Source organism: Mya arenaria, chromosome 2 (assembly GCF_026914265.1).
Source record: "Mya arenaria isolate MELC-2E11 chromosome 2, ASM2691426v1".
Classification (NCBI taxonomy): domain Eukaryota; kingdom Metazoa; phylum Mollusca; class Bivalvia; order Myida; family Myidae; genus Mya; species Mya arenaria.
Window position 1 is genome coordinate 39681822 of NC_069123.1, and position 11087 is coordinate 39692908.

At 34.5% G+C, this 11087-nt stretch overlaps 2 protein-coding genes across 3 annotated transcripts in view; both read left to right on the top strand.

Moving 5' to 3' along the window:
* Positions 1-2968, top strand: part of LOC128214801 (protein CLEC16A-like) — a 19579-nt gene extending 16611 nt beyond the window's left edge. The window contains 1 exon segment of the mRNA XM_052921464.1: positions 2783-2968. Within this exon segment, the coding sequence (XP_052777424.1) occupies positions 2783-2968 (186 nt within the window).
* LOC128211088 (sulfotransferase 1B1-like) lies at positions 2348-10867 on the top strand. 2 transcript variants are annotated; one of them, XM_052915511.1, is made up of 6 exons: positions 2348-2557; positions 2738-3363; positions 3897-4020; positions 4206-4300; positions 7153-7336; positions 8973-10867. In XM_052915511.1, exons 2-6 carry the CDS (start codon positions 3196-3198, stop codon positions 9077-9079), a joined length of 678 nt encoding a protein of 225 aa, XP_052771471.1. In that variant the 5' UTR covers positions 2348-2557; positions 2738-3195; the 3' UTR covers positions 9080-10867. The 2 variants fall into 2 exon arrangements, with proteins under 2 accessions (XP_052771471.1, XP_052771476.1); XM_052915516.1 differs by having other exon boundaries at positions 2783-3363.
* Positions 10868-11087: the final 220 nt, after the last annotated feature.

The window sequence follows — 11087 nt, forward strand, 5'->3', positions numbered from 1 at the left end:
TCGCGAAGATATTGGAAAATTTATTTTAAGAGCAATTAATCATGCTTTTTTGTCTAATTTAGTTTCTGGAAATATCAAATTGGAAACACTTGTCTGTATACCAAAAGACGGAACGCCTAAATAGTGTTTGAAAAATTGGAGACCCATTACTCCTTTATGATATTTACAAGATAGCTTCAGGAAGAATAGCCAACAGATTGAACAATGTTTTAGATACTTTAGTTTCAAAAGATCAAACAGGATTCATAAAAGGTCGAAATATAAGTGAAAACACAAGATTTTTGTATAATATTATGAAAACATGCGATGATAAGACAATTTCTGGCCTAGTGATGTTGATTGATTTTGAAAAGGCGTTTGATTCCATATCTTTTAATTTTATTGAAAAAACTTTGTCACTGTCCTATTTTGCTGATATGTTTAAAAATTGGATAAGACTTATTTATGTATAATACTGAATTTTCGATCCGATTAAATGGACACCTTTCTGAGTTTTTTAAGATAGGAAGAGGGTGTAGACAAGGGGACCTTATTTCTTCATATTTGTTTTTTATGTTCCGAAATTCTGGCAATAATGATAAGAAACAACCAGACTGTAAAATGTATTGTTATTGATGGTGAGGAATATAAGATCTCACAATTTGCTGACGATACATCTCTTCTGATAGATGGTACTGAGGAGACAGTGAAAACAGTGGTAGATTTGTTGTATCATTTTTACAATTGTCAGGGCTTACAGTTAATTATGATAAGACCAAATTAGTTTGGAAAGCACCACAGAAATACTCATCACGATCCATAAAAACAAAATCTAAATTATCATGGGATTCTAATTACTTTGGTTACATTTTGATGTAGATTTAAATCATATTGGTAAGATAAATTTCGACAAAAAAAATGTTAAAAGTTAAAAACAGTATTTCATATTGGAAAAAAGGAAACCTACACCAATTGGCAGGCTTACGGTAGTTAAGTCAATTTTACTACCATTATTTACACACCTTTTCATTAGTTTACCAAATCCAACATATGATTTGGTTAAAGAGCTAAATGATTTATTTCTTGAAGTTGTGTGGAATGGAATAGCAAAAATTAAGAGAACTATTTTCAAAAAAGATTTCCCAGAAGGTGGTATTTATATGATTGATGTTACAAGGAATATTTATAGCTTAACATTAAAATGGATAAGAATTTTTTATTTTGGATGGTAATAGTAAATGTTTCAATTTAATGACTATTATTTGATGTAAATAAAATGTTGAATTGTGGTAAGAAAATTTGTGAAACCTTTTGTGAAAAGATGACAAACACACTCCGGAAAGATGTAATAAATGCATATATGCAATGGTTAAAATTAGTTCTTCATAGAATATTACCAACAAATTCATTATTATATAAAATGAAGCTGATTAAAAATGATATTTGCTCCTTTTGTGAATGCTGTGAATAAACTCTTTTTGGGATATTAAATACAGCCGGTATTGCATGATATGATACAGAAGTTGACTACTAATGACTCAAGTATTGTGATAAACAGTATGTTTGTATTGTTAGGTTCTTGAAATAATAGCTTTAATTTTGTTATACTTTTATTAGAATATAAGAATATTATTTTTCTGTGTATCGAATGAACAATTACATTATTAACATGCATGTTTTATGATTTTTTTTCTTTTTATTTCAGTCATTTTTGGTTTTGATTGCTTTTAGCATTCGTAGTACATGTATTTCAATTATAACTGGTTCATAAATTAACTGCTTTCTTATATCATGCTTGTAAATTTGTACTCGTATTATGTTATATCACAAAATGTTATGTAAAATGCATACATATTGTTGAATAAATCCAAATTGCCAAAATGTTAGGATTTTGGACTAGTTGTTTTTAAGAACGGAGGTGACTTCAATGGGGTCGTCAACGCTGTCAATAATTGATTTACTCACGAATTTAGTGACTAAAGTGATTTCTGATAGAACAAGTAAAGTGTTTTAGAAAAAAAAATTGCAAACGCCTTTTTTATTTATCGAAGTCGCGATTTCCATATATTATCTTTCGCAGCTTTTTTATTTGCTTAAAATACCCGTATATTTAGCTGGCAAATTGCCCTACGGTTTAAGCTTGATAGGCTTAATCAGGGACTTGCATAACAATACGTTTACGACACGAAATGTATAGTTTTTACATGAGCTATCATAATCTACTTCATTGATATGCATGCATGCATGATAATGTGTGTAAATAAACTTGTGTCTTGCTCTTGCAACTAGGTATACGTGATAAAGATAATTTTTGAATTTTAACAGGCACGTATTATTTGGCTGACACGTATCTTAAGCAGCTATCGTGGACATAGAAAACAAAAGTAAATAGAAATCAAAAGTAAGATTTAAGACATTATTTCCGTTATGTCAACTAAAGAAACGACCAACCTTCCGCATTGGGAGTTGGAGCGGATGGACTACGAAGGAATGACTCTTTTTAAGCACGACAGGGACCGGGTCGTCAACCTGGAGGTGTTTGACGAAGATATTTTCGTGTGTTCCTATCCGCGATCAGGTATTTCTGAAATAGTTTAATAAAATGTTAAATACACATTGCGTATGCTGTTATCCTTGTCATTAGAATACAATTTAAGTCAGTTAATAATTACAAGTCTCGCAGCCAAATAATTTACTGTGGACTTGTCCTATTCTATTTTTCAATGAAAAATCCTATTTTATCCCCCCAAAAAACTAGGTACAACACTGACCCAGGAAATGACGTACTAAGTATCTGATTCAGACCCTCGACTTCGAGGCGGCAGGTTTCACCTTCCTGAACGATCGCGTGCCCTGGCTCGATGGCGTCAGTGAAAAGTTACCAACGTTCAGAAGTACGGTTGAAGTGTCGTCGACACAGTGTATATTAGGTAGCGAAACGGCGTCACTGCAAAGCTACCTTGTTTTAGAAGAATGGAATAGAGGCTAAACTACATGACTACGTAAAGTTGCTTAACGTTCTTACTATAACGTTTCTTAAAAGCATTACGTGAAGGGTTACTGCAGGTATTTTGATTTTTTAAATTCTAGCATTCCCTGATAATTCATCTGCCTTTTTGATATAACGATTTTTTGGCTCTACTAAGATGCCGAGTTTACGGATCAAATTGGGTCAAATTAGAAGAGGTCAAATAAGTGAGTTCTCATCACTGGCTAATGTGTTTTGATAATTACATCACTTTAGGTCTATTAATATTACAACTTCTAAGTGAAGTTCATTTTAAACGCGTGGACGCGATCCTGGAGCTACCAAGACCAAGAACGATAAAGTGCCATCTCCCGTACAGACTCCTTCCTACACAAATCTTACAGGGCAAGGGGAAGGTGAGCTCATGTTTAATACTGCCAAAAAGACCATTATCAATGCCCAAATAAAAGTGTTTACGTCAACATCGTAGCAAATATATAAATAGGAGAGTGAAGTTGGCTAGGATATCGAAATTGACCAGTAGGTCCAAAAACCATAAACTGTGTAAAAAGGGTGGTGGTGATTTTTTCGAGTGAAACCTCTGTTGTAACGAGCTGGGAATGACGTATTTGATATAAGCTAATATATAGAGAATAGCGAGCCAGGTTTGAATAACGAGCTGACTGAGACTGAGGTTTTTTAACATTGAGCAATCGACAGCTTCGAAACTCAAGCTTGGAATTGCATTTTTGAAATACATGTACGCAAATAAAGTTAATGATTAGCCAGGCTAGAGCTCGAATCTGGCTAGAAATTACAATTTTGTTTTTAGTTCAAATACCCAATAGCCATCTCGGTGTTCTAATCCGCTCGGTATATTGACGAAGCTGGCTAGTTATTTGGCATGATAGTTCAATTTTTAATGTTGATTAAAAATATCCACTGACAGATTATCTACACGTCTCGGAACCATAAGGACGTGGTCCAGTCCTATTACAGTGTATTCTTGTGGGGAGACTACCTACACGACGAAACGACGGATGGATACGTTGACGCATTCGTGCAGGGAAATGGTACGCTTCGTCACATATACATTAATGAAGAAATCGTGATTTTTTACCTTTTCACTGTTGTTTGAGACACATTTGTGGACCTAGTATTAGAGAAATATTTTATGTTTGCGACTGGGCGTATATTTGTGATATCTTGCCAACTAAGTGAACGTATGTTTTGTTAAGAATTACACCATTATATACAGTTCCAATTGGTCTTTGGACGGACCACGTGCTCAGCTACTGGACCAATCGGAACTGCATAAACATCCTGCTCTTGAAGTACGAAGATACTGTGAAGGTATGCATAAGTCAATTTACCAGGTATTTAGCAGTAATTTGCATCTTAAGCCAAATGTAAACTTGCTGCAATGCCAGCAAGTACTGATTCATCTAAAAAGGAGCCCTTTAAGGCTTGTTTAACATTTACTTTTAAGCTTAGACCTGGGCTTTCGCTTTCAAAAACATCCCGGCAGAAGATTTCAGAATAACGCCCGGACATGAATTGTCTACGACTAATGTGATTGGCCTGTAAAAAAAGACAAAAAAGGTGAAAACAAAAACACAATTTAAGTTTTTAACCGCACTCGAAGAACTTCTATCAGTGGAAGTAAAGTCCAAATATCTTAAATTTTGACGTTGCTGACACCAACCCCGATATGCATTCCTTATATATACACCAGCAATTTATTATATCATTTAAGAATTGTTAAAAAAATAGTTCAATGCATTTCAGAAAACTTTGCAGTAATTATTTCCCACCCATTCTGTAAATAAAACGACCCGACCATTAAAGCAAAGAGTTTATCCAATGACGTCAAAATAACGAAGGACAAATCCATTCCTTTAATTCATTTTAAACGAAAATTGAAACACTTATGACAACAATTCATTTAAACATATCACAAAGGGCGTCTTTGGGCGCTTGTTTCCAGGATAGAATCGAGTCGATTCGGAACGTGTAACTCGAGCAAAACGCCCTAACACCGGGAACCGGTAGTAGAGTTGTTCGCTGTAAATCATGCACGCATCGCATTCGGAACTCCTCGGCCATTTTTTCAAAAACAACCTCGGATGTATGCAGGTATATCAGTTGAAGTAGTTCATAAAATTTTGAATTATATCATTAATTAAATGTAGTGTGTTAGAGTTGTATTTATTGATCTAAGTTTAAATTGATTGCCATTGAATTGTATTATTGCAAACATAATTAAATATCCCAAGAGTTAAGTCACAAAGTTTAACTGCTAAATAAATTTACTACGCGATCTATTTGCAGCGGACTTAAACGTACCACTTTTTTAGTATGTAAACCGTCCGAGGTTGTTTTTGAAAAAAATGGCCGAGGAGTTCCGAATGGCACGCATCGTTCTTAACTTTACTTTCCGCCATTTTGTTCTCGTGTAGTTCTCGGTCCTCCCGGTTTGTAGGTAGTGTGGAATTTTGACCCGAGAACAATGTTCTTGGGCCTTGTTTGTGTCGTTAGGGCGAATGTATCTAGGATCGGACACAAAAGAACAAGAAGAACGAAGCGCCCAAAGACGCCCAAATTTACACTTTCTACGATGTTGATTTATGTTTTTAGGGGTCTGCTGCCACAAAACAATCCCAAACAAGATAAACATTTTTTAATTTACATGCCGTATTATATCATGTATAGGACGCTAGTATAGATAGGACGCAGGCAAAAAAATAGTTGAGAAAACGGGTAAAACCCCTTAATATATAAGATAGGACGCAGCGGAAAAATGTCAAAATCGGAGCCGAAAAATTGAGGTTGGTCAAGTATTTATGTCATATATATTGAAGTAAAAAAACAAACAAAAAATTGTATATAAGGCATATTTTGGTAACTGTCTTGTGTATTTCGATAATTATTGTCGTATTTTGGTAATTTAGCGTACACAACAATGATATATGTCTTGACATTTTGAGAACATTTACGCATATTATAAGACTTATACAAATGCCGTAATAGTCCCGACTGACAGTCAACCGTTGCAACCGTTGCAGTAGTCTCGACATGCCTTCTGAATGACAGTCAACCGTTGCAATCGCAACAAAACTGTGTATTGTCAAAACGGATGATTGTTTTGATAAGGCTTGTCGCTGTGCGGATTAAAGCATGTCGGCATAATTAAGTGTCAGTAATTAGCCTTGCCAGCAGAAGGCACATCGGGTAAAGTGCGAACAAACAACCATAAGGTATTACCATCACAATAGTTTGTTCTATTGATGTTTTTCTAATGACAGACAGCGGGATTTTTTCACACCTTCGCACATTTGAAAAGATTTGATAGTGACAATAATGCTACTCTGCGTTATGCACATTCATTTATCAATTTTTTAAAACAGTAACATACAACAAAATGTTTTGTAAAATATCGAAACATTAAAATCATAAACAACAATTAATTGATATTTACCTCCTTTCCCAATTTCCGTTGCCGTTATATCTCAATCCAGTTAAAGTGCTGACTCACATCGAGTTTTTGTGAGTAGCGTCCCTTTTATAAAAAAGTAAACACTGTTTTTTTTTCAATTTATTTTTCAATAAATCATTTTAAAGTAAACATTCAATATATTTCTGCGTGTGTTAACTTGCGTGATTTTACCTATGTCAGTTGTTCTCTTCGGTGACGCAGTACAGATACTTACTATTACCGCGTTCTTCCCCGGTCCGATATTTTCGACCTGAATTGGACTTGGAAAAAACAGATGAAATTCTAATAGCATAGAAAGGACGCAGGCAATTTTTAAGACGAGAATTGGGGGTAAAAAAGTGCGTCCTATGCATGATATAATACGGTGTATATTGTTATGTGATGATCCGCGTTCCGTACATATCACAAAATGTTGCGTTCATCGGAAAATATTCGCAATCGCCGAAAGGCAGCTCATTTAAGGAATGGAAGTTCAGGTGTAAATAGAATGCAATAATGGCTTGACGTTGACCTACATCATAAGTGTGCCCTTCATAATATATGATCTTTATCGTGCACGTAATACGTCTAAGATATTACTGGTATAATTGATAGAAAACATACATTGAATTTGATACTAATATCAGATCATAATTTGATATCGCATAGACAGAATATTTATGTTTCATTTATGTCCATATTTGGAGTTACGTTCACTATTTTTGATCAGGACATGTCGGGCTGTGTTCGTAAAATCGCCAACTTTCTGGACCGGAAGCTGACAGACGACGACGTCATTCGGATCACAGAAAACTGCGACGTAAACCGGATGCGAGAAAACCCGATGACAAGCCTCCAGTACATGAAAAAGTACACGGTCATGAGGGAGGGGGTAGGAACCTTCATCAACAAAGGTAATGGTTCTGACTTAACAAAAGAATTATGCATGCCCGTTCTCATACTCGCGCATGTGACGACGATAGAAGGTCATTTAAAACGCATCGGAATACATATCATTCGCATTCAGCATATTTGTAGAGATAGATGTTATAAGTCTTAAAGTATAAGTGTTTTAGAACATTGATGGTTGTAACAACTCATTATATCAACTGCTGTTGTCTCTGATCTAATTTTGAAGTATTATGCCAATATATAATATTTCTAGGGATGGAAGCGAATATCCGAGTATCCGGATATCACGCAAGTATTCGGATACCAAAATGGGTATTCGAATATTCGTTAAGAATTAAAATTTCAATGAAATAGCTTAGCAGACACATAGCAATTGTTATGAAAGTTTTCAGATGAAATATTTCAGGTGATTAACAGTGTCTGTCGCGAAGCGGGTATGTGTCACAAATAGTCTGCTAATTGGGTGTTTGCACAAGGCGTGATATTGTGTCCTTGTGCAGCACCCTGTGAAGTTCTATGACCTTGTTTACAATGACAAGTGTTGTTTTATGATCTCAGATGTACACAATTGACACTAATTGGCACTGGTTGATATTAAAGGAGTGATCATTAATTCGTAGGAATTGATCGTCCAATCACAAGTTAAGGGTCGTGCAATCAAAGTTATTAATGACCAATCGTATTTTTGATGAATATGCATGAAGAAATTATTGCTATCTGAACAATAAATACAAAAAAAAATGTTTATCTTTTCACTTTTCAATCAAATATCCATTATTTTGCATCTTGTAATTGTGTTTTAGATTATTAATCGTTATTCCTGAATCATCGCCTCAACAGTAACATGGTCGACGCTATCTTGTTTCTGAACAAGAACATGCGTTCGATTAAGTGCGACATCGAATAAAAACTGTTGTGAAGTATTCGAACATTTCGGACTTGAAAGTAGTGTGTGTACAGTGTTTAATTAAATTATCAAATATATAAATGATTTATTTCCTATTTAGTATTTATTCACGTTTTATTTTATTTTTCATACGATATGTAAACATGTTTAGTTTATTGATAAATGAGAAAAGTATACGCATGTAAATAAAGAAAAATCAGATCGTCTTTTTGTTATCTTTTCCGCAATTATATCCTTCATTACAAAACACCGCAGAAATTGTAGGTATTGCATTAAATCAAACAATGTAATGAAATAAAATTACAATCGACTATCAAATAATCAAAGCGTCATTTAACATGAAACCTTCTGATAAATAACAAACTCGAAAGCACGTGGCAGTAACCAAGCAACCACCTCGGCCGAAGTGACTATCAAATTCGCGAGGTGTTTATGTGGTTTTCATCATGAGTTTTATGACGTAAAATGAGTTGTTTAGCTTTGATTATAACACCATAAATTATTAAGACTGAGAAAGAATAAATGAAAAAGTGAAATTTCCATATGACGAATTATAAATTAAGTGGACAATTATGTCAAATAACAGAAGGTGGGTGACATATAATAGGAAATTTACTTATTATGAAAACAATTTGATACGAGTATCCGGATAGTATTCGAATACTTGATACGAATATCCGGATACCAATTTGGTATCCGGTTTCCATCCCTAAATATTTCATTATTTTCAGGTAAGGCAGGCTACTGGAGGGAGGTGTTGACGCCGGAAATGAGCGCCAAGATAGACACCATGAAGAAGCCGCTCGAAGGGACGGGACTCCAGTACGACTTTCAATGATCAAAATACACAAATACAACATATTAAAAAAAAGTGACCATTTGAAACTATTCAACAGCTGTATAATGAGGAAGAGTGTATGTCATGCATTAAGGCCAAATAACAACAACCTGTGTTTCCGGTAACCCGACCGACCCTATTTTTTCCTCGCCGACCCTAATCTGTTTTTAGACATAAAAGTAAATAAAATAAATATTAATTCTATCGTATTTTTATATACATATTTAAAATGTATCGTCATTATTTTCGTGGTTTGTCTTTCTATGTCCCCGAAGAATAAACTTTCATTCCTTATTATGTATTATCGAGACGCTATGTCAACATGAAAACAAAATGGCGGAGGGCGGCGAACCCTGTCCGATATCTTCAAATATATTGGCGAACGCATCTTTACGGTCCAAACACGTGGTTAATCACAAGAGACATATTTTTCTGTCTTTAAAATGAAAATATTTAGGATTATAGCTCGCGGTGTTATTTATTCATGTCCAAAATAAAACTTACTTTTTACGATTAGGCTTTGCGTATATCATGCAGGCTTCTTACGATTAGGCTTTGCGAATTCATGCAGACTAACTGCCAGGTTCCAATACACATTTCATTAATCGTAACTTTAATTTATTCGCACTTATCAATGGTTATTTATTTCGCCTTATATTAATAAGTCCCATCAACTGAAATCCAAACAAAAACCTTCGATAGTTAACGACACATTTGTTGGAATGTGTCGGCTGCAGATCAAATAGTACAATTTGTGACGTCAGAGCACGAGCGGTGATAATATAAAAGGCGCGTGGCTATGGTTTGTATTTAATTCGGTCAGTCGGATACCGTATGCTCCCATTTGATTGCCAGGATTTCGCCTAGGCTGGTAAGAAAACACCATACGATCGAAAAAACAATAATCAATACTCATCGTCTGGGAATCTTATAACAATGACCTAAATGTTTGAATTCATTATAAATATGAATGAAACGTTGATTATACGAAAATAGGATAAGTAAAAAAAATCCATATCCGCGTTTACTTGTTCTATTTTTAACCTACCTCTACTTGAAGGCCTAGTTTAAGGAGCTCACAGTTGACAAGGAAATCGGAGATTTTTCTCAAGCAATTAACATTTAAAATTTAGTTGATAATTGACTGTTTGGGTAGAACACTATCACAGATTTGAAGAATTGAAGTGCTGAATTTGTTCTAAAAACCGATCGCGACTTATAAACGAGTATTGTATACAAAAAAACCACCAGATTTCATGGGCAAAATTGGCGGGAAAATACGGTAGTCGAAGGTAAGGAAATGATTTCAGACTGTAAACAATGCTGTTTTTCTCTGACTTTTTGTAAATTATGAAACGCTTAGATATAACATAATTGATCTGATTCAACAGAAAATTGCATGATATGGAAACTGTAAAAAATAAAAAAAAATCCCGACCGACCGACCGACCCTATTTTTTTTTTGCCATGTTACCGGAAACACAGGTATTTATTTTTTGGCCTAATTTGTCTGAAATTCTTGAGCAATTTTTTTACATTAATTTTATAATACCATTCATTCGCCGTTTTTAATGTACCAAATATATATATGACTGTTGATACAAACTGTAGAATGTGTGCCCCACATATCTCATTTAATATATCACATGGCAAGTAATATGTTTTATTTTTACTGAATGATTTCCATAATTACAAAATAGGTTGTACCTCGTATTTTGAATTTGGTTTGGAAAAAAATCGGGATCAATTTTTTTATATAATACATCAAGTGTTGAGATCTATTTGAACACGAACAACCAGCACAATTATTGCATGTTATTTTACAAATAAATATTTTAATGGACAAATGTCAAAAGTCTTTTTCAGCTTTCTCAATGGCTACATGGTGTTTACTTGACCAACTAACTTCTTGCCATCTTTCCACACTCGTTGTTCAGGCTAGGGTCACTTGAGCATTTGCTTGGTTGCTCGCATTAAGTTTACCTCGCAGTCCTCTTCATCGCCATTT

Coding starts and splice junctions, on each gene's coding strand:
- LOC128211088 (XM_052915511.1), top strand. CDS start 3,196: ATGTGTTTTGATAATTACATCACTTTAGGTCTATTAATATTACAACTT. Junction 3,364..3,896: donor TCTTACAGGGCAAGGGGAAG/GTGAGCTCATGT, acceptor ATCCACTGACAG/ATTATCTACACGTCTCGGAA. Junction 4,021..4,205: donor CGCATTCGTGCAGGGAAATG/GTACGCTTCGTC, acceptor CATTATATACAG/TTCCAATTGGTCTTTGGACG.